General features: G+C 42.6%; 2 protein-coding genes across 6 annotated transcripts in view; both read left to right on the top strand.

Annotated features, from left to right (window-relative positions):
- lmbrd2a (LMBR1 domain containing 2a) overlaps window positions 1-15,280 on the top strand; it is a 47,973-nt gene extending 32,693 nt beyond the window's left edge. For 3 of the 4 annotated variants that reach the window (XM_058374505.1, XM_058374504.1, XM_058374503.1), the window contains one exon: window positions 14,940-15,280. In XM_058374505.1, coding sequence (XP_058230488.1) covers window positions 14,940-15,039 — 100 coding nt within the window. In that variant the 3' untranslated portion in view covers window positions 15,040-15,280. Of the gene's footprint in view, window positions 1-11,283 lie in introns of all 4 variants that reach the window. The other variant, XM_058374506.1, reaches the window with a different exon arrangement.
- A 1,511-nt stretch (window positions 15,281-16,791) lies between these two features.
- LOC131343094 (serine protease FAM111A-like) lies at window positions 16,792-23,913 on the top strand. 2 transcript variants are annotated; one of them, XM_058374507.1, is made up of 3 exons: window positions 16,792-16,950; window positions 21,168-21,236; window positions 21,351-23,912. In XM_058374507.1, the coding sequence occupies exons 2-3, from the start codon at window positions 21,174-21,176 to the stop codon at window positions 23,100-23,102; spliced, it is 1,815 nt and encodes a 604-aa protein (XP_058230490.1). In that variant the 5' UTR covers window positions 16,792-16,950; window positions 21,168-21,173; the 3' UTR covers window positions 23,103-23,912. The 2 variants fall into 2 exon arrangements, with proteins under 2 accessions (XP_058230490.1, XP_058230491.1); XM_058374508.1 differs by having other exon boundaries at window positions 16,833-16,914; window positions 21,351-23,913.
- The last annotated feature ends 87 nt before the right edge of the window (window positions 23,914-24,000 follow it).

The raw sequence follows: 24,000 nt of genomic DNA, 5'->3' as shown, positions 1-24,000 counted from the left end.
ATTAATCCTGGTACTTTTTCGGATCATTCCATGGTGACAGCCAGTGTCTTTAACTTTCTAAAGAAATGCTTTGTTGGAAGATTCACATTTTAAAGAGGGTTTTTTTAATAAATGGAGGGGTAAAAAGAGAATGCTCCTTCAAAGTTTTTTTTGGTTTAGAGAAGAAGAATGGCCAAAGTAGATTTATTCATTGCCTTAAAGATGCTAATGGACAGCAGCTAAGCGACGCATCAGATATCCATCCATCCATCCATTTTCTATTCCCGCTTTATTCCTAATCAGGGTCACAGGGATCTGCTGGAGCCTATCCCAGCACACATTGGGCAAAAGGCAGGGGTACACCCTGGACAGGTCACCAGTCCATCACAGGGCTAGCATCAGATATACATCGGAGACTTGTTGAGTTCTAGGAGGAACTTTATGAAAGTGAATATGTGTGTGAAGATTTCCTGAGTGATTTACTGCAGGTAGAGGAAACTGCTAAGGCAAGATCAGTGGCACAACTAACTGAGAATGACTTATATGAGGCTTTGCAAAGTATGGACAGAGCTCCAGGAACGGATGGCCTCACTGTAGGGTTCTACAGGGCTCATTGGGGTATCTTACGTAGTGATTGTTTGGAGGTTGTTGGTGATAGCATGTTCAGGGAGAAACTACTGAAGTAAGTACTGAAGTAAGAGTTTGTTTGGCCTCGGACCATGAAGTTAATGGATTTGCAAGCGTCCTCACAGGTTAGACTCCGAGGCACAGAGTCTGTGTATGCATTCTGGCTTGTGTGCTCTGAGGCAGGGGCGATTCTAGGATTGTCATTTAAGGGGGGTTCAGCCCCCAATGAGGGTAAAATAGTAAAAAACTAAATAAATAAATAAATAAAATAAAGGTTTGACTAACAGGGTAGGATGGTAAATTTATTGCAGCATTCCACTGTATTGTATAGATGTGTATAACATTTGAGTACTGAACAAGACAAATACGAGTCTTCCTGATCACACACACACTTACACACACACACACACACTCACTCACACACACACACACACACTTGTCCTCTGATCCTCGCTCTGTGACGCCGCAGTCTGCGTATTGAAGAACGTCATATAGGGGGCGTACACTTATAATTAACAATTTGGTGGCGTCTACCCTGTGGCATCGTCTGGCATCATTTGACCCACCGGTGGGTTTGTTATCAAAGATACAAGCATTAATTGTTGTTTTTTTCTGGAACAAGTTGCACTGGGTTCCACAATGTGTTTTGATGAAGAGATGAAGGAGGACAAGGGCTTGTTCACCTAGAAAGTAGAAAACCAGCATTCAGGTTACAGTTTGTGCAAAAGGACCTTTATGGTGAAAATAATACATGGAAGGCTGGAGTAAGTCTGATATTTGAGAGTGTGGGGGGAATGGGGCTTGCTAAAAAACCTCTTTTGGACCAAGTATGTGGACAAAGACTTGAGAAATCTACCCTTGTACTATTATAGTGTTTTGAAAGCATGGGGTTTTCTGAAAATGTCAAGGAAGACCTCTGCATTGTCATTGGTTTTGCTCCTGAAGGAGCCTTTAGTGGGAGGAGCGAGATTGGACCTTTCTCTGGAATAACCCAAAGCTTGATAAATGTGAAAGTGGTCACCTTGGGCAATTGTTGGACATTAGTGGATGTGACTTTGACAGAGTTGATGCAACGGCACAGCGTCAGGACAGTTGGAGCTTTCTTGGACAGAGTCTAAGACCTTTAACTGAAGGAGAGATGAGTTTAATAATGGGATACAATAATGGATGTGTACCTGATAATAATGACTCTTTTCCTAATGTGGAGGTTTCACCAGACTTTGCAGAAGAAGAGTTTTCTCACCCATTGCTTAATGATATGAGAGGAAAGAGAGGAAATATGCTCAGTTGTGGGGAAAAAACTCTGAGTGTTAGTGTTGAATAAAGATAAGCTCAAGAGTAAAACAGATATCCCTTGGAAATCCCACTTTGGGGCAGATGAGAATCGTAAACCAGCTTGGAGAATATTATATAAACCACCAGTGACCAAAGCTACTGGAGACTTGAAGTGGACATTGTTGCTGTGAATGTGTTTGTAAGTGTTATTAATCAGTCTGTTGAAGGTAAGTGTCCTTTCTGTGAGAATAGAGAAACAATATTCCATTGGTTTTTGTATTGTAATAGATTGAATCCTGTTTTTTAAGACTTCAAGAACTTTTTGTCGGTTCCAAGGTTGTTTTTTCCAATGTTGCTTTTATTTAAGGTTTTAAATAATGGAAAGAATAAGGCGTTTATTAAATTTTATTGTTGGCTAAGCAAAGACCGCAATTGTTCTAACTAGAAAGAAAAAAGTAGAAGGGAAGGAAGGGATTGATGTTGATGGCACTTTCAGAAGTCTTCTTAAAGCAAGAATAAGACATGAATTTATGTTTTATAAATTAATCAACAATTGTGAGGGGTTCAGAAATGTATGAAGAGGTTTTGTTATAGACCAAGAATTATTGAATTATTGTTCTCAAGCTGCACTGAATTAATAAAAAAATAATTGGTGTTTTGTGTGCATTTTAATTTAAGATGGACTGTATGATTTGTTGTTAAAATTTCTCTCTCTCTCTCTGTTTCTCTCTCTCTCTCTCTCTGTCTCTCTCTCTTTCTCTCTCCTCTCTCTCTGTCTCTCTCTCCCCTCTTTCTCTCTCTCTGTTTCTCTCTCTCTGTTTCTCTCTCTCTCTCTCTCTCTGCTCTCTTGTCTCTCTCTCTCTCTCTCCTCTCTCTCTCTCTCTCTCTCTCTCTCTCTCCCTCTCTCTCTCTCTCTCTCTCTGTTGCATGCTGGGAGTTGGGTGAGTGCAGTGCAGGGTGAGAAGCTGTCGGTGAGAGCAGGATACCAGTTCACAACTATTTTTTTTTCTCTTTTTCCCCATTTTCCCTCTAATTGTGTGTGACTGGGTCAGGGTTCTGTGCTGACTCGATTGTTTGTGCTTTCTATAGCGGAGATGAGACGCCATTGCTATCTCTCCGCCATGGCTTCAGGTGTGTACCTGAAGAGTGTCATGGTGGAGGATGTCCTGATACCGCTTGGCGAGAAAGTTGGTTTTGAGAACATTATTTCCGCCTCCCGCATGAACAAAGCGGTTGTTGTGTTTTTAAAAGAACAACGCTTAGTCGGCAAGTTGGCAGTGAATGGATTAGTTGTAAAAGGTAAATATGTACAGATTTCACCATTGTCTACCCCGTCTGTAAAAATTACCATCTCTAATTGTCCACCTTTTCTTCCAAATGAAGCGCTAGAGTGTGAGCTGAAGCGCTTCGGTAAAATCGCAAGCGCTTTTAAAAAGATTTCTCTCGGCTGTAAACATCCTGGTCTACAACATGTCGAATCATTTAGGAGACAAGTGTTCATGTTTCTGGAATCTCCAGAAAACACGCTGGATATCTCCTTCCGCGTGAAGCACGAAGGGAGAACTTTTATGATTTACGCGAGTACGAAGGAATATGAAGTGTTTTGAGTGTGGGGACATTGGACATAAGCGGCTGACCTGTCCTCATAGAGGGCATGATCTGACACCAGTTACTGACACCATGGAGGAGGATAGGGCATCCAGACAGGAGACCAATCGGGAAGAGACACCCGAGCGATGACGTCATGCATAACGAGTCAATATCGGATGTAAAAGTTAAGAGTGACTTGTGGTCTGATATGTTAAATACCAGTGATTCTACATTGGATGATGCATTGTCTGATCAAGGTGAGACTGTAGCTTGTGCTACTGAAAGTGAAATTGACATGTCACAGGAGGCTATTGAGAGCCTAGAAGATGTTTCAGAAAGTTTCTCTCAGGTAGAAGAATCGCTCTGTAGTTTGGATGAAGTTAATAACTTTCTAGACGAAACTTTTGGAAGACCAGTGACTATTAAGGAATTTTTTCCTGATGAGGAAAAGTTTATAAAAGAACTGTAGGGTTAGATCTCTTAAGTGAGAAGAAGCGTTTTCGGTTGAAGAAGCATGTTGCAACTGTAAGGAAACTGAGAAAGATGGCAAAAAAGAAGTCTTAGTCTTGTAAAACTAGTCATTCATCACACGGTGTCTTTTTCCCACTCCTCTCTGTTTTCTGTTTTTTTCTTTCTTATTTTAACATGGAGATGCTAAGGATAGGATCCCTTAATATCAATGGTGGAAGGGACAGACATAAAAGAGCTGTATTGGGTGAGATTATACACCAAAAGAGACTGGATGTGATTTTTCTTCAGGAAACACACAGTGATGTAAATAATGAAGTTGAGTGGACTATGTGATGGGAGGGACAGTATACACTCAGTCATGGCACTAATCTCAGTGCAGGAGTGGCTACTTTATTTCCTAAAAATGCTAAAATTTTGAAGGTTGAAGAAGTAGTCAAAGGCCGCTTGATAATAACCAAAGCTGAAATTAGAGGTGTTGTTTTTCACTTTACTAATGTCTATGCACCAAATGTAGGGCTTGAGAGGATTATTTTCTTTAATAAGCTAAGCAATGCATTAAAACAGTATGGTAATGAAGGGGGTCTAGTTATAGGAGGGGATTGGAACTGCACAGTAGATTTTACACTAGATCGCAACACTGAGGAGCCACACACAATCTTCTGTCTGTCTTTCAAAGTTGTTAAAAGAATTTAACCTTCTGGACATATGGAGAGAAAAAACCCCCACAGTCAAGCAGTACACATGGATCAAAGTTTCAGATGATAGAATCAGTGCAGCATGGTTAGATAGGATCTATATATCAAAACAGTTCAGCAGTAGAGTTATTGACTGCCCCACTTCTCCAGTAGGTTTCTCTGATCACCAGTTAGCCTCTGTTACGATAATTGTATCACAGTTCACTAGCAGATCCTCTTTTTAGCATTTTAACACCAAGTTATTAAAGGATGCTGATTTCTGTGAGCAATTTCAGTGCTTCTGGGAACACTGGAAAACCAAAAAGAATGATTTTGAGAACCTGAGACAGTGGTGGGATGTTGGGAAGGTGGAGATCAGGCTGCTATGTCAACAGCACACTGCCAATTCAAGCACCAAGGTGAAGCAAGCAATCAAGGCTCTTGAAAGTGAAATAATGAACATTGAAAATCAGCTGGCTAGTTTACTTGATCCTGGTCTCCTAAGGACCCTGCATCAAAAGAAAAAAGAGCTGGGCTCATATCTGGATGAAAGAGTGAAGGGAGCACTTGTGAGATCTCGCTTTACAACTCTTGAAGATATGGACGCACCGAGCGCTTTCTTCTTTAACCTTGAATGCTCAACTGCACAGCACAGACAGATGGTCTGTCTCCATCTTCCTGATGGCAGAGTGACCACTGATATTACAGAAATGCGTCAGCTTGCTGTGGCTTTTTACTCTGGCCTTTACACTGCTGAGGACTGTGACTTAAACTGCACTGAACAGCTTACACTCGGACTTCCTCAGATAGACTCCGTATCAAAAGCTGTACTAGACTCTGACCTCACAATGGAGGAACTCACCGTTGCTGTGAATCAGCTCTGCTCAGGCCGGTCACCGGGGATTGATGGTTTACCCTCAGATTTTTTTAAGCATTTTTGGAACTGTATTGGGGGGGACTTCTTTGAAGTATTACATGAATGCAGTAGGGAAGGTTTCTTACCAGTCTCATGCCAACGTGCAGTTCTGTCTTTACTACCTAAAAAGGGAGATCTGTCCCTATTAAAAAATTGGAGACCAGTGGCACTTTTGACCACAGACTACAAGATCCTATCTAAATGTTTAGCCAATAGGTTGAAGCACCATCTCCATTCAATAGTGGATAGAGACCAAACCTACTGCATTCCAGACAGATCAATCTTTGACAATTTGTTTCTGGTGCGTGATGTGCTTGACATTTGTAAGACCTCTGATAGGACTGTGGGTTTACTTTCTTTGGATCAGGAAAAGGCATTTGATAGAGTTGATCACATGTATCTGTTTGAAATTATGAAGGCTTTTGGTTTTGGAGACACATTTCTGAATTGGGTAAAGCTACTGTATACTGAGGCGTCATGCATGGTCAAGGTAGGAGGTGGATTAAGCAGACCAATATCAGTCTCAAGGGGGATTAGGCAAGGTTGTCCATTGTCACACACAAACACATGTTTTGGCAATAGAACCACTACTGTTTTATCTTAAACAGAGACTGTCAGGGTTTCATGTGCATGGTGGGCATCAGGGCCCAAAGTTGTCAATTTCTGCATATGCAGATGATGTCACAGTTTTTATTACCCATGATCAAGACATCAAAACTCCAGGTGTACCAGAATGCTTCTTCAGCCAAAGTGAACTGGGACAAAAGCGAGGCTTTATGGGCAGGTCAGGGTGGCCAACTTCCAGTACTGCCAGAATAGTTAAAGTGGGGTGCAAATGGACTGAAAATATTAGGTGTCTTTATGGGAACAGATAACTTCCAAAAACAGAACTGGGAGGGCATAGTGGAGAGAGTGTGCACCAAATTGTCTAGATGGAAATGGGTGCTGCCCCAGTTGTCCTACAGGGGGAGAGTTTTAGTTGCTAATAACTTGGTTGCCTCCACCTTATGGCACAGACTCTGTGTACTACAACCACCTGCAGGACTCGTGCAAGAGGTACAGAGGCAGCTGGTGAACTTTTTCTGGTCAGGCCAGCACTGGGTTCGAGCTGCTGTACTGCATCTACCAGTACAAGAAGGTGGACAAGGATTGGTAGACATCAGGTCCAGGATAACAACTTTCAGACTCCAAGCAGCCCAGAAGCTGCTATACCACAGCTCAATGTCCTGGAAAGACACAGCCACTGTGCTTCTAAGGAAGGCAGGTAATATGGGCTTGGACAAGCATTTGTTCCTGATGAACTTACGGGAAACAGACTTGGCAAACCTCACACCTTTTTACAGGTCTGTGCTGGAAGCATGGAAGGTCCTTTCCTTTTCGAGGATACCTGACACAACAGCGGGAACGTGGCTGTTGGAGGAACCTCTACTCAACAACCATCTCCTCAACTCAAGGATCTTGTGTTCAGCCAGCCTGTGCTCACATCTAAGAACCGCTGGTTTCACAAAGCTAGGCCACATTGTGAGTATAGGGTGGGCAGCTGTTAAGGAAAGGACTGGCATCAGGTCCCAACGCCTATTGGACCAACTGGCAGCAGAGACAGTGGGGTCACTGCCTGCTGCTTACCAGGAGTTCCTGAACAACCCAGCTGTTATCAACCAGTGGAGAGCGGGAGGTCAGTATGGTTTCCCTACGCTGAACATCAGTGCAGCTGTGGAAGAACGGCAAGAGGATGAGAGACTGATCCTTTCCTTCAACACTCCGGAACTGGGCACCTTCGAGCTGGCTGGGAAGAAAGCCCTCTACATGCTCTGTGTAAAAGTGTGGCATGCACAGTCCCTAGCAGGAGTTCCAGCTAGTAGGTGGAGTGAGTATTTTGGCAACAACTCTTCCCCAAAAGGCAGCTGGCGGTCCCTGTACAAGCGTCCGATAGATAAATGGACAGGCGACCTCCAGTGGAGGGTAGTACACGGGGCAATAGCTACAAACAGACATCGGGTGCACCTCAATCCTAGTGTTGGGGAGGGTTGCCCTTTTTGCTCAAGGTCTGAATCTGTTTTTCATCTTTTTTTAAAATGCACACGGCTAAAAAATCTGTTTCTTTTGCTGGAACGCTGGTTCTCAGGTATAGGTGGTGCCTTCTCTTTTCAGGATTTATTTTTGGGCCAAAATATTCAGCAAAGCAAAAGCATACTGTGGTTCTGCTCATTTTTTTATCTGGAATAGCAAAGCTGTCAATTTGGAAATCAAGGAAAAACAAAATGTTAGGACAGGCTGCAGTCGATGTAGTAGCGATGTTTAAAAGATTAGTAGCTGCAAGGCTGAGGGTTGAACATGGTTACTATGCTGTTGTTGGGAAGCTGCCTGTGTTCATGCATATTTAGGGCAGAAATGAAGTGTTATGCAAAGTTGATGAAAATAATAACCTGTGTTTTAATTTCTGATGGTTTTCCTATTCTGCTAAGGTGTTTTCTTATAATTTTTTTTTTTCCTTCTGTATTTGTTTTCTTCTGCCTTTGATGACACGATATGATGCTTTTTCTGTTTTTTCATGGTATCCATGTAACCTAATAAAAGGTTTTTTAAAATTCAAAATTCTCTCTCTCTCTCTCTCTCTCTCTCTCTCTCTCTCTCTCCTCTCCTCTATCTCTCTCTCTCTCTCTCTCTCTCTGCACATGCGTGGCGGAGAGACGAGTGTGGCGTGTGGAGCGGTGTCCGTGTTGTGTGTCCGGCACGGTGTCCGTGTTGTGTGTCCGGCGCGGTGTCCGTGTTGTGTGTCCGGCGCAGTGTCCGTGTTGTGTGTCCGGCGAGTGTAGAGGAATGTTGTCTAGCAGTCGGTAACGTGGTGGGGCATGAGAACATTGTCTCTGCCTCCAGAATGAACAGTGCCATTGTGGTGTTTCTGAATAATGTTGAGAAAGTAAGAAATCTGATTCATAAAGGCATCATTGTTAATAATGAGACAATACTGGTTTCTCCCCTCAGTTCCCCATCTAAGAAGGTCATGGTGTCCAATGTCCCTCCTTTTATTTCTGACGAGTCCATCTGTAAATAGCTGTCTCGCTACAGGCGAATTGTCCCCTCCATTAAGAGAATCCCCCTTGGCTGTAAGTCCCCACTGGTGAAGGACTTGGTTTCTTTTAGAAGAATGGTGTTTATGGTTCTGAAAGAAGGTGTAGAGGAGCTTAATGCTGTTTTTAAATTCAGTGTCGAAGGATTTGACTACAATATCTTTGTTTCCTCTGATGCTGATATGAAGTGATTCAAATGCGGCAAAACTGGTCATCTTGTTCACGCCTGCCCTGTGCACTGACTGCAAGCTGCTCTCAAAAGCATTAGCCTCGAGACTGACTAAGGTAATGGAGCAGCTCATTCACCAGGACCAGACATACTGTGTGCCTGATAGGTCCATATTCGATAACGTGTATTTAATTCATGACATTTTGGACGTCTCCAGGCTATTGGGCTTAAAGACTGGTCTGATTTCTCTAGATCAGGAAAAGGCTTTTGACCGGGTTGAGCATGAATATTTGTGGAAGGTGCTGGAAGCCTTTGGGTTCAATCCAGGTTTTATAGCTATGATCAGGGTGTTGTACAGTGACATTGAGAGTGTACTGAAGGTTAACGGTGGTTTATGTGCTCCTTTTAGAGTGTACAGAGGGATCAGGCAGGGCTGTTCCCTCTCTGGAATGTTGTACTCTCTAGCAATTGAACCTCAAGTTAAGAAGTAATCTCTCTGGTTTTAATATTCCACACGCTAATGCCTCAACATGTTTATCAGCTTATGCAGATGATCTGGTAGTGATGATAAACACACAGAATGATGTCAATGTTTTAACTGATATTTTAAATGACTTTCCTCTGCAAAGGTTAACTGGGCTAAAAGTGAAGCCATTTTAATTGGGGAGTGGGAAGGTGGGCAACCGTCACTACCAGGAGGCTTAGTGTGGAAAAGAGGTGGTTTTAAATACTTGGGTGTCTACCTGGGGAACAATGAGTTTTTAAACAAAAACTGGGAAGGTTCTGTAGAGCACGTGAAGGGCAGACTGAGCAGGTGGAAGTGGCTGGTCCCAAAGATGTCCTACAGGGGGAGAACGCTGGTCCTCAACAACCTCACCGCGTCATCCCTCTGGCACAAGCTGGCATGCGTGGATCCGCCGCCGAACCTGCTAACAAACATCCAGGCCCTGCTGGTGGACTTCTTCTGGGACGGTCTACACTGGATTCCACAGGGTGTTCTTCATCTGCCCAAAGAAGAAGGAGGACAGGGGCTGGTCCAACTGTCCAGCAGGGCCGCAGTCTTCCGCCTCCAGTTCATCCAGAGGCTCCTCACTGGACCCAGAGAGCTAGTATGGAGAGCAGCAGCCAGTGGATTATTACGCACAGTTCAAGGACTGGGGCTGGACAGAGTGTTGTTTTTAATGGACACAAAAATGCTGGACATTTCTGGATTACCAGACTTTTACCGTGGAATTTTTAAAATCTGGAACTGTTTTAAGAAACAGAACAAGGGCTGCAGAACGCTACACTGGCTGCTGGAGGAGCCTCTGGTGTACGGCAGGAGACTGGACATCTCCAGTGTGACCGTCCCTGCACTGTCCAGAACTCTCATCTCCTCAGGGATTATAATGCTCCGGGAGCTTGTGAACATCGCGGGGTCAGACTTGTCGAGGGCAGAGGACCGGGCAGCGCGTATGGGACTGCGGTCCCTGCGTGTTGTCAATCAGCTCCTACACCGCTGGAGATCTGCACTAACATCAGAGGAGCGTGTTCAGCTGATGGACTATCATCATACAGAGACTGGTCCTACAGAGGACGAACCCTTTCCCCAGCTGAACATCGCTCCTGACCTCGACGGGTGTGCAGGCCCCCTCCTGGAGTGCCGGGGTGAAGGGGAGATGGACTTTGGGTCAGTGTCGGGGAAGCTGCTCTACAGAGCGTGTGTAAAGGTTTTAAATAAGAAGAAGCTGAGTGGGAGGGTGGACACCCCATGGAGAAGTGTACATGGTTTTACTGATGATTTTAAACCGGAGTGGACGCACTGTATAAACCACCGTTAACTAAAAAATCTGCTGACCTCCAATGGAGGATTTTACACTGTATTATCTCTGTGAACTCTTTTATTTCTGTTTTAAATCCTGATATTGCACATGATTGTCCTTTTTGTTCACAGAGAGAAACAGTTTTTCATGCTTTATTCACTGCTCCAGGTTACAGTCACTGTTTGTGTTTTTACGGAGCATTTTAAGGTCTTTTAATGTTGTTTTTACTTTTCAGTGTTTTATTTCTGGTTTTAAGTTTGTCAGGAAACACCGCCTCAGGTGCCAAATGATCAATTTTATATCTGGTCAGGGAAAAATGGTGATATACCTGAGCTGGAAAAACCAGATTGCACAAAATACTAACTGTGAAGCCACAAGAATTCTGAAAAGGCTGATAAAGTCAAGAATTTTAATTGATTTTAATTTTTATAAAAGTATGAATGATCTGGATGTGTTTAGATGTGTGTGGTGTTGGGAGAATGCTTTGTGCTCTGTAGCAGAAGGAAAAATTAACTTTGCAGCAGAACTAAACTAATCACTCATGTTTAAAATAATTTATTGACATTATTTTAATACGTATTTATTTATTTATCTATTTATTTATTAAGTCATTGTGAATTTTATATGTGACGTGAAAATAAAGATGCGTAAAAGTCAAAAGTCTCTCTCTCTCTCTCCCTCTCCCTCCCCCTCTCCCCCCCCCCTGTAGGTATGGTTATCTCTCCACTTCTGTGCCTCGGACTCACATCTTTGACGACGTGTGATAAAAAGCAAGAGATGATTGATGAGAAATAGGGAGACACCAATATTGCACTACTTCACTTTCTGAAGAGAAATTGTGTGTGTGTGTGTGTGTGTGTGTGTGTGTGTGTTGCGGGGGGGCGGGGGGGGGGTCTCACAGTGTTAGTCACCATAGCGACTGTAGTTAATACAGAATTATAAATAGAGTGAGAATGTTAAATATTTAGCATGAGTGTGATCTTCTGTCTGTTTACCTCAGACCCAAAGCTGGGAATCAACATGTGTGCTAACTGAGCTAACAGAGTGGTAACAGAGCGCTAACAGAGTGTTAACAGAGCACTAACAGAGTGTTAACAGAGCACTAACAGAGTGTTAACAGAGCACTAACAGAGTGTTAACAGAGCACTAACAGAGTGTTAACAGAGTGCTAACAGAGCACTAACAGAGTGTTAACAGAGCACTAACAGAGTGTTAACAGAGTGCTAACAGAGCGCTAACAGAGTGCTAACAGAGTGTTAACAGAGCACTAACAGAGTGTTAACAGAGTGTTAACAGAGCACTAACAGAGTGTTAACAGAGCACTAACAGAGTGTTAACAGAGTGCTAACAGAGCGCTAACAGAGTGCTAACAGAGTGTTAACAGAGCACTAACAGAGTGTTAACAGAGCACTAACAGAGCGCTAACAGAGTGTTAACAGAGTGCTAACAGAGCGCTAACAGAGTGTTAACAGAGTGCTAACAGAGTGGTAACTGAGCTAACAGAGTGTTAACAGAGCGCTAACAGAGTGTTAACAGAGTGCTAACAGAGTGTTAACAGAACGCTAACAGAGTGTTAACAGAGTGCTAACAGAGCGCTAACAGAGGACTAACAGAGTGTTAACAGAGCGTTAACAGAGCTAACAGAGTGCTAACAGAGTGTTAACAGAGCTAACAGAGTGCTAACAGAGTGTTAACAGAGCGCTAACAGAGCTAACAGAGTGCTAACAGAGTGTTAACAGAGCACTAACAGAGTGCTAACAGAGCGCTAACAGAGTGCTAACAGAGTGTTAACAGAACGCTAACAGAGCGCTAACAGAGTGTTAACAGAGTGCTAACAGAGCGCTAACAGAGGACTAACAGAGTGTTAACAGAGCGTTAACAGAGCTAACAGAGTGCTAACAGAGTGTTAACAGAGCGCTAACAGAGCTAACAGAGTGTTAACAGAGCACTAACAGAGTGCTAACAGAGCGCTAACAGAGTGTTAACAGAGCGCTAACAGAGTGTTAACAGAGCACTAACAGAGTGCTAACAGAGCGCTAACAGAGTGTTAACAGAGCGCTAACAGAGTGCTAACAGAGTGTTAACAGAGCACTAACAGAGTGTTAACAGAGTGCTAACAGAGCGCTAACAGAGTGCTAACAGAGTGTTAACAGAGCACTAACAGAGTGTTAACAGAGCACTAACAGAGTGTTAACAGAGTGTTAACAGAGTGCTAACAGAGTGTTAACAGAGTGTTAACAGAGCGCTAACAGAGTGTTAACAGAGTGTTAACAGAGCGCTAACAGAGTGCTAACAGAGTGTTAACAGAGCACTAACAGAGTGTTAACAGAGTGCTAACAGAGCGCTAACAGAGTGCTAACAGAGTGTTAACAGAGCACTAACAGAGTGTTAACAGAGTGCTAACAGAGCGCTAACAGAGTGCTAACAGAGTGTTAACAGAGCACTAACAGAGTGTTAACAGAGCGCTAACAGAGCACTAACAGAGTGTTAACAGAGCACTAACAGAGTGTTAACAGAGTGCTAACAGAGCGCTAACAGAGTGCTAACAGAGTGTTAACAGAGCACTAACAGAGTGTTAACAGAGCGCTAACAGAGTGCTAACAGAGTGTTAACAGAGCACTAACAGAGTGTTAACAGAGCGCTAACAGAGTGTTAACAGAGTGCTAACAGAGCGCTAACAGAGTGCTAACAGAGTGTTAACAGAGCACTAACAGAGTGTTAACAGAGCGCTAACAGAGTGTTAACAGAGCACTAACAGAGTGTTAACAGAGCACTAACAGAGTGTTAACAGAGCACTAACAGAGTGTTAACAGAGTGCTAACAGAGCGCTAACAGAGTGTTAACAGAGTGCTAACAGAGTGGTAACTGAGCTAACAGAGTGTTAACAGAGTGTTAACAGAGCGCTAACAGAGCACTAACAGAGTGTTAACAGAGCACTAACAGAGTGTTAACAGAGCACTAACAGAGTGTTAACAGAGCACTAACAGAGTGTTAACAGAGTGTTAACAGAGCACTAACAGAGTGTTAACAGAGCACTAACAGAGTGTTAACAGAGTGCTAACAGAGCGCTAACAGAGTGCTAACAGAGTGTTAACAGAGCACTAACAGAGTGTTAACAGAGCACTAACAGAGTGTTAACAGAGCGCTAACAGAGTGTTAACAGAGCGCTAACAGAGTGTTAACAGAGCGCTAACAGAGTGCTAACAGAGTGTTAACAGAGTGTTAACAGAGCACTAACAGAGTGTTAACAGAGTGCTAACAGAGCGCTAACAGAGTGCTAACAGAGTGTTAACAGAGCACTAACAGAGTGTTAACAGAGCACTAACAGAGTGTTAACAGAGTGTTAACAGAGCACTAACAGAGTGTTAACAGAGTGTTAACAGAGCACTAACAGAGTGTTAACAGAGTGCTAACAGAGCGCTAACAGAGTGCTAACAGAGTGTTAACAGAGCACTAACAGAGTGTTAACAGAGCACTAACAGAGTGTTAACAGAGCACTAACAGAGTGTTAACAGAGCACTAACAGAGTGTTAACAGAGCACTAACAGAGTGTTAACAGAGTGTTAACAGAGCACTAACAGAGTGTTAACAGAGTGCTAACAGAGTGTTAACAGAGCACTAACAGAGTGTTAACAGAGTGTTAACAGAGTGTTAACAGAGTGCTAACAGAGCGCTAACAGAGTGCTAACAGAGTGTTAACAGAGCACTAACAGAGTGTTAACAGAGCACTAACAGAGTGTTAACAGAGTGTTAACAGAGCACTAACAGAGTGTTAACAGAGTGTTAACAGAGCACTAACAGAGTGTTAACAGAGTGCTAACAGAGCGCTAACAGAGTGCTAACAGAGTGTTAACAGAGCACTAACAGAGTGTTAACAGAGCACTAACAGAGTGTTAACAGAGTGTTAACAGAGCACTAACAGAGTGTTAACAGAGCACTAACAGAGTGTTAACAGAGCACTAACAGAGTGTTAACAGAGTGTTAACAGAGCACTAACAGAGTGTTAACAGAGTGTTAACAGAGCACTAACAGAGTGCTAACAGAGTGTTAACAGAGCACTAACAGAGTGTTAACAGAGTGCTAACAGAGCACTAACAGAGCGCTAACAGAGTGTTAACAGAGCACTAACAGAGTGTTAACAGAGCACTAACAGAGTGTTAACAGAGCACTAACAGAGTGTTAACAGAGTGTTAACAGAGCGCTAACAGAGCGCTAACAGAACGCTCATTACCTGTTGTGAAAAACGTGTAATGAACACTACGGTGAATGTGACTCTCTGTGGTTTATTTATACACTGTGACTTTAAACCCAGGATCAATGACATGGAGGATCCTTCCTTTGTTTTGTGAACTTTGACCTTTTCAGCCAGTCCAGGTATCTCTGTGTAAAAGGGAAGTGTGATGTCATGAAGCTGACCTCAGTGCTGCTGCTCGTGTGTGTATATCGTTACGGATATGAACACTAGCTCCTAGTCCAGCAGAGACTGTTCCCTGATGTCCAGATGGAAACTGACCAACACACACTCAGTGTCTCTGTCCACAGCAACATGGCCTGACTTTACACTTCCTGTTCAGCTCTTTGTCTCCTTCACACAAGACTGGTTATTTTTGTTCTCATTGGGTTTTTGTCTGTCTGTTTTTGTCAGCAAGTTTTTGCTGTTTTTGCACTTTTGGAAGACAGATGTTAATAAACAGATGTTTCAGATGTTTTAATCCTCTTCAAGACTCTTCAGCTCATCACCAGGAGAACAAATGCTTTGAATGGGGGGGGGGGTAAGGAAGTTTTAAGAAAATAAACCAAATAATAAAAAAGTGTTGCCTCGATATCTTACAGTAATTCTGAGGTTTAGCAGCTCTTTATTCGATTCAGAGGTGTATTGACAGCTCAAAGTTAGTTGATTTTGTGAGATCAGTCAGAGTTGATGTGATCAGCAGTGAAGAGGAATATTTACTCCAGAGCTGTGTGGTGTAAAAGCAAATCCAACACAAATGTACCACTCACGGGTTCGAACCCGAATCTCCGTGGTAACCGTGTGAACGCGCACACCATGAAAATCAGACCCATGAGCAGGATTAATCGCAGCACTGCTTTATTCACAGGGGAAAGACTAAAACAAAACATAAAACAAAACTAAACATCATAAACAAAACATGAGCGGTCAGTCATACAGACCAACAACACTAAACACCTGGAACATGGACGAAACTAACGACGATGACCGGCAAAGACAGGTACACAAGGGCTCATATATATGTAAAGGGCAGCACATCAAGGTAAATAGGGAACAGGTGATAAGACAAGAAGGCAGGACAATAGGGAGGGCGTGGCACAAAGTACAAGGGAAAACAAACAGTAAAGCAGACTCCGCCCAGGGAACTGACCCACAGCTCTTCTCCATGTTCTTTACAGAAGGTACAGTGAACATCACTGCTTATCTTCCATTTCTGTAGGTAATGGTCAGTTGAGGAAAAGCAGTGAAGCATGAAGTAAGGTTGGTCTACAGACAGATGAGAGTTTGAGAGGAAGAGACCATCAGCAGAGGAACACAGATGATGGAGATGAGGATTCTACAAGGAGGATGAAGACTTCAAGCATCTCAACCCTGTTTTTTTAAATAGTGTGTGTGTTTTCTGTCAAAATCAAACAATGTTTTGTCCTAACAATACAAAATGATTACGATTTAAATGAAGAAGCAGAGAAGATTTTTATAAATATACTGCCAGCTGGAGGAAGTGGAGAGCTGTCCTTCAGAAACAGGAGGGGATCATCAGACAGATGACAGATATTTATCTGCTGGACACTGTAATGTCCTGCAGATTATAAGAGCAGAAGTTGGGCAGTGAGTAGAAGAAGATAAGGTGATGCTTGACATCCTTGTCAGATGTTCCACAGCAGATCTGGCTCATGACCCATATTTATTTAATCTCAATAAAACTGCAGCTATTGATGTGAAGAGTTTTTGTGGTAATTACAGAAGGTAATGTAATGATGATGACAGAAGAAGTCACAAAGATAATGAGTGCTAAAGAAACTTCACTGGTCCCAGGCGCCAGGTGTCCGTGGAAAGCTGGTCTTTATGGAGTTGTGGAATTATTCTAAACAAACTTTGGGTAACTGCAGGCTAAAGAACTGGCTAGATTTCTCCATTAAACACTGCTGAGAAAATAGGGGAAATAATCCCCATGACCCTATATATCTTGTTATACGGTAGCCCTGAGATGACGTCACGTCAGGAGTTTCGGGATAGCGAAAGCACCAGGAGCCAATCAGATGGGAGGATTTTGGCGCGTTCCTCGGAAGCGGTGTGTGCGCGAGCTGCTCTTCTCCACACTAATCTGAGGTAGACTAAACTCCGTGTTTAATCTGAAGTAAAAAGGTCAGTAAATTATTAGATTAATACTCATCCATCTCACTGTATAGCTGTGGTTAATGGTTATAAAAATCAATATAAGGTTTAGAGGCTCGACTGATGTTCAAAATGAAGGATTTCATCATCGGTTAGCTTTATTAGCTTAGCACAGGCTCGATAATCTGTGATAAGGAGTGTATTAAACGTTGCAACTCTGGTGGGGGGTTTTGGATTTTAATTCTATTTCCTGCATTTCCATACGTGTGTGTGTGTATGTATATGTGTATATATGTGTGTATATGTGTATATGTGTGTGTGTGTGTGTGTGTGTGTGTGTATGTGAGTGTATGTGAGTGTGTATGTGTGCGTTTATGTGTGTGTGTATGTGTGCGTTTATGTGTGTGTGTGTGTGTGTGTGTGAGTGTGTGTGTGTGTGTGTGTGTATGTGTATGTATGTGTGTGTGTGTATGTGAGTGTGTGTATGTGTGCGTTTATGTGTGTGTGTGTGTGTGTGAGTGTGTGTGTGTGTGTATGTGTATGTATGTGTGTGTGTGTATGTGAGTGTGTGTATGTGTGCGTTTATGTGTGTGTGTGTGTGTGTGTGTGTATGTGAGTGTGTATGTGTGTGTATATGTGTGTGTGTATGTGAGTGTGTGTATGTGTGCGTTTATGTGTGTGTGTGTGTGTGTGTGTGAGTGTGTGTGTGTGTGTATGTGTATGTGTGTGTGTATGTGAGTGTGTGTGTGTGTGTGTGTGAGTGTGTGTGTGTGTGTGTGTGAGTGTGTGTGTGAGTGTGTGTGTGTGTGAGTGTGTGTGTGTGAGTGTGTGTGTGTGAGTGTGTGTGTGTGTGTTACAGCAGTAATATCAGGTGTAGATAGACAGCAGCTACAGTAATCTATAATTATATGAAAATGTTGATCATTCCTGTAATAATTGTTCTTCATGAATAAACTCCACTCTCAGTTAATGATCAAATTAAAATATTTACTTTCCTGGTGTTAATTTTCTGAGCAGCACAAATACCTGAAATAGATGATTATTATTCCTCCAGTACAGCAGGAATAACCTTCTGTCCTCTAGTGGTGGTAAAAACTATTCTTTTTAAAGACCTGAGTTTCGATGAGTCACTCACTGAAATGAATCGAGTCAGTGAGTCCTTTTGAGTCAGTGAGTCCTTTTGAGTCAGTGAGTCCTTTTGAGTCAGTGATTCTTTTGAGTCTGATTCCTTTTGAGTCAGTGAGTCCTTCTGAGGCAGTGACTCTTTTGACTCAGTGATTCCTTTTGAGTCGGTGATTCTTTTAAGTCGGTGATTTCTATTGACTCAGTGATTCTTTTATAGCCCTTGTTTCCTGTACAAAGTCTAATCATGGTGGGAAATAGTGGGGTTTTTTCACCCTATAGTAATTGAATGGTGGGATTAATGCAGGTGATACTCTATAATAATTTAATGAGTATAGTTATGTACTGTTATGTTATGGTGTGGATGTAATAGTAATTGCAAGTTTTTGGAAAATCTTTGACTACTGCATGATGGGTAACTAACCAAATGTTCACGTGCATTTGTTCCACCACTGACAGGGGCAAGAAACATGTCCCTGTGTAAATTAAAACGAATCAAGACTTACCATACCAGGGCAACAAACATTTATTTTAAAGTGCAACACACACACAAAATGAAAAATGTGCAAATCAGTTAATCAAAAATGTTAAATGTAAAAGTATCCAAATGGAATGAAAATAAATATCTTAAATAAGGAATAAAACAACCAAAATGAACAAAAATGCAAAATGTGCAAAAAGTATAACTATATACATAAAGTGCTTTGCTTATAAATTGGCATTTAAGAATGTCAGCTTTAGAGGTGCTGAGACTAAACGTACGATTCTCATCTGAATCAGTCTATAACCCGACTCCTCGAGTCCACTGAGAATCATCTGAATCAGTCTATAACCCGACTCCTCGAGTCCACTGAGAATCATCTGAATCAGTCTATAACCCGACTCCTCGAGTCCACTGAGAATCATCTGAATCAGTCTATAACCCGACTCCTCGAGTCCACTGAGAATCATCTGAATCAGTCTATAACCCGACTCCTCGAGTCCACTGAGAATCAGGTGAATCAGTCTATAACCCGACTCTGTGAGTCCACTGAGAATCATCTGAATCAGTCTATAACCCGACTCCTCGAGTCCACTGAGAATCAGGTGAATCAGTCTATAACCCGACTCTGTGAGTCCACTGAGAATCATCTGAATCAGTCTATAACCCGACTCTGTGAGTCCACTGAGAATCAGGTGAATCAGTCTATAACCCGACTCCTCGAGTCCACTGAGAATCAGGTGAATCAGTCTATAACCCGACTCTGTGAGTCCACTGAGAATCATCTGAATCAGTCTATAACCCGACTCTGTGAGTCCACTGAGAATCAGGTGAATCAGTCTATAACCCGACTCCTCGAGTCCACTGAGAATCATCTGAATCAGTCTATAACCCGACTCCTCGAGTCCACTGAGAATCAGGTGAATCAGTCTATAACCCGACTCTGTGAGTCCACTGAGAATCATCTGAATCAGTCTATAACCCGACTCTGTGAGTCCACTGAGAATCAGGTGAATCAGTCTATAACCCGACTCCTCGAGTCCCCTGAGAATCAGGTGAATCAGTCTATAACCCGACTCCTCGAGTCCACTGAGAATCAGGTGAATCAGTCTATAACCCGACTCCGTGAGTCCACTGAGAATCAGGTGAATCAGTCTATAACCCGACTCTGTGAGTCCACTGAGAATCATCTGAATCAGTCTATAACCCGACTCTGTGAGTCCACTGAGAATCATCTGAATCAGTCTATAACCCGACTCCGTGAGTCCACTGAGAATCAGGTGAATCAGTCTATAACCCGACTCCGTGAGTCCACTGAGAATCAGGTGAATCAGTCTATAACCCGACTCCGTGAGTCCACTGAGAATCAGGTGAATCAGTCTATAACCCGACTCTGTGAGTCCACTGAGAATCATCTGAATCAGTCTATAACCCGACTCCGTGAGTCCACTGAGAATCATCTGAATCAGTCTATAACCCGACTCCGTGAGTCCACTGAGAATCATCTGAATCAGTCTATAACCCGACTCCGTGAGTCCACTGAGAATCAGGTGAATCAGTCTATAACCCGACTCCGTGAGTCCACTGAGAATCAGGTGAATCAGTCTATAACCCGACTCCGTGAGTCCACTGAGAATCAGGTGAATCAGTCTATAACCCGACTCCGTGAGTCCACTGAGAATCAGGTGAATCAGTCTATAACCCGACTCCGTGAGTCCACTGAGAATCAGGTGAATCAGTCTATAACCCGACTCCGTGAGTCCACTGAGAATCAGGTGAATCAGTCTATAACCCGACTCCGTGAGTCCACTGAGAATCAGGTGAATCAGTCTATAACCCGACTCCTTGAGTCCACTGAGATTCAGGTGACATATTTAAACAGAAAATCTCAGAACTGTCATTAAAATATACTGAAATCTGATTTTATTTTACTTTATTTTTGAGTTTAGTGCTGCACTGCTTCAGCCTGCAGGTTAAAGTGCTGTGAAATTCAGTCTAAACTGAAGCTGTTAAAATGGATGATTTAGTGTTCTAGTGTTCTTTGAAATGTTCAGTTTACCTCCAAAAGTGTGAACTTTTCCAGGTTCAGGCTTTAAATTGCTCTTTTGTTACACCACAAAAATCCCACTTCAGAGAACACTGTGATAGAAATGTCCTATGCTGCTCTGCTTCACATTGATTTTCATTTAAGAGCCAGTTTCATGACCTCATGGCCACGTCTCTGATCCGAGACACTTTCCTACATCTTCACACGTTGACTTCTCGATCTCATCACCAGCAGCTGAAGAGAGATAACAGAACACATGACAGGAAGATATCTCACCTGCTTCCTCATGTCACTGACCTCAGCTTTCAGGTCGTTTATTACAGAAGCCTTTAGGAGGAGAAATCTAACAGCTAACTAGTTTAAACCAAATGAAGTATGCCACTAATCAGTGTGACGCCCTCATTATAAAATATTTTTCTTGTTTCTGTCCATAAATCAGTAAAATGCAAGTAAAAGCAGGTAGGAGCTAAAGATGTGAGGAGGGAAGTGAAGACACGTGGCAGCACATGTGACTAGGATTGTTGTCATTTGTACAGAATTGTGAAAACCTCTGTTCAGATGTTTGAAATCCAATCTGATCTGTTCCATGTTTTCCAGTTAAGAATGGATAAGTGTTATAAAACAGAGGGAGAGGAGAGTGGACCGGACACGGACACCACTGCGATAGTGAGTTACACAAAGGATTTATTATTATTAAGTGAAAATAATTTATTCATGAATATATTACTGTATCTATAATATACACTCTTCAGATTGTGGGTTTTTTTTACATGTTGACAGAAAAGAGAAAATCATGGGCACACTTTCAGATTCCAGTATGAAAGAGAGAGGTACACAGTGACCTGTAATGCCCTGATGACCATCCTACAGAGACTTCAGAGAGACCCCACCATTAAATCCATTTGTAACAAAAACCAAAATAAAGAAATGGTCATCAGGAGAGAGCAAATGCCCAGAGCTGCTGTGACACCACATTTCCCGTGCTGTCTGCTCAAATCCGACGAGCTTCTGGACATCAAGTTCATCAAACCAGGTGGAAACAGCGATCCAGGGAAGACACCAAAACTCGCTGTCCACTCAGCTGAAAATCTGATGTGTTTCTATGTTCAGACCAGAGGTGGGAAAAATATCCGCAAGGTGATGAAGAGTAATGAGCTGAAGAGCACGGTGGATTCCGTGTGTGTGTATGCAGTGAAAGGGGAAAAAGTGAAAGTGGCACTGAAACGTGATGGACGATTTAACAGTGTGATCTTCAGAAAAGGAGCTCTCTATGAGTGGGAAACCAAGAGCACCATGAATCTCTCCAATCTCGTTGATGACATGGATGGAAAACATTTTCAGATTACTGTCTCTCCTCACCCAACAGGCAGCCAGGAGTCGAGCCAGGAAATGAGTCAGGAGCCAGAAGAAACAGTGAAGGATGAAAATAGTGCAGCTCCTGAAACTCCTCAAGAAGAAAAACCCAACCCAAATTCCACCAACGCTCAAGTGAAGAAAACGGAGACTCCACAGGAAGAAAAGATGTGGAGAATATACCCAAACACGAAAGAGATCCCAAACACAGGGGAGATCCTGAGTCTCCTGCGAGAGCAGCATGGACAGCTGTTGAAGACGCTGCAAGAGCGACAAAACGTGAAGAAGTTCTTTAGAGAGGAGTATGATAAAAGCATTCAGAGCTTCTCGGAGGTGAAGAAAGTGAAAGAGTTGATGGGTTTATCCGACTCTGTCTGCCAGCTCTGCTTTAAGAGTTCTGCTGTTGGAACCGGATTTCTGCTCTTTGACAAATTTGTCCTGACCAACGCACATGTTGTTGAAGACTTAAGAAACGAACTAACAGCTGTGTTCCATCTTGAAGACATGAGCTCTGTAAGAAACGTGATCCCAGTGGAGGAGAACGTTGTTGCTTTTAGGAGGGGAAAAGATGAGATGGGGAACTATCTGGATTTTGCTTTGCTGGAACTGAGCGATGATCCAAAAGTTCCAGAATTGCTGGAGCGTTATAGTGCTCCACCTTCCAGGGGTGCTGTCTGCATTATTGGACACCCAGGGGGTGGAGTCAAACAAATGGACCCCTGTTTTATTATTGCAAAAGATGACATTCCACAAGCATTCGACAGATACTTTAAAGAGAACCAAAGCCTTCCCATCTTTCATGTTATAAAACATCAGTACTGGGCTGAGGACAAGGAAATCCGTAAATCCCAGATCAATTACCATTCCTGTTTCTTCCATGGATCATCAGGCTCTCCTCTGTTTGACCATCACTGCAACTTGATCGGTGTTCACACTGGTGGATATACTTATGAAGGAGAAAGAAATAGAACGAGGAGTGTGATGGAATACTCATTGCCACTGCTCCCCATTCTGGTGCATATCTTCATACAGTGCAGCTCTAAAAAAAGAAAAGATAGTAGTAATTCAGTACATGATAAAGTAGTTCAGTACTTCGAGTCCCAAAAAAACCTGAAGTATGTTGTTAATATAGCAAAAGAACAGCTAGAGAGGAATCCTCAGCCCATGGACACTTCATAATGATCATGACATCATTAACCACGCTGATGACATCATCAGTTCTCCTCATTTTTATTCCCACTAATGACACTGAGAGTCCTGAAATATCACGTGGGATTTAAGCATCAAAAGGATGGAAAAAACTTAAAGGTTTTCTACGAGCGATTCATCTTCAACATCCAGAAATCAGTGATTACAGCCATTTATTTCTTCCTCACTGGGACTGCCTTCATCTTCATCGTGGTTCAGTTTATATTTAGTTTACTTTTTGTTTTTCTCTTCTTGCTATCACTGGAGATTCTAGCATTTCTTTATTGTAATGTTTTCTCTTTAATAATTTCTTCATAACTGTAACAGATTCATTTGCTGTTGTTTTGCTGGTGAAGATGTGAGAGGGTCAGAAGGTGTGAGAGGGTCAGAAGGAATGAAGTGTAACTTTTCTCTATATTCAATTTCCTGCATGATGCTTCAGTCTTCATTTGTATAATCACTGTAGACAGAATAAGAAAATAAAATGAATGATGGGAAATTACTCCGAGGGTCTGCTGATGTTGTTCTCTGATTATTTGATGAGGTTAAATGTAGATCTTTGTGTCACATTCATGCTGTTAGCACTGTGTTATTTCAGTTTCTGCTCAGCACAAAGCTCACAGCATCGTACTGTATAAACCGTACAGACAGATCCGAGGAGTCCTGACATTTCATCCTACTCCTCAGATTGTCCAGCGTGCATGTGCACATCAATTTCATGTCAAGCCATCTAACACCAGTGATCATATTCATTTCTACATATTTGTACTAATCTACACTGTATAGCCAAAAGTATTGGGACACCCCTCCAGATCATTGAGTTCAGGTGTTGGACTCGGCCCCTTAGTTCCAGTGAAAGGAACTCTTAATGCTTCAGCTTCATACCAAG

The sequence above is a fragment of the Hemibagrus wyckioides genome, linkage group LG22 (assembly GCF_019097595.1).
Source record: "Hemibagrus wyckioides isolate EC202008001 linkage group LG22, SWU_Hwy_1.0, whole genome shotgun sequence".
Classification (NCBI taxonomy): domain Eukaryota; kingdom Metazoa; phylum Chordata; class Actinopteri; order Siluriformes; family Bagridae; genus Hemibagrus; species Hemibagrus wyckioides.
This window is presented reverse-complemented; position numbering and strand designations above follow the sequence as displayed.

Excerpts from the sequence above, each read along its gene's own strand:
- LOC131343094 (XM_058374508.1), top strand. The coding sequence starts at position 21,174 with ATGGATAAGTGTTATAAAACAGAGGGAGAGGAGAGTGGACCGGACACG. Across the intron at positions 21,237-21,350 it reads ACACGGACACCACTGCGATA|AAAAGAGAAAATCATGGGCA; the intron begins GTGAGTTACACA and ends ACATGTTGACAG.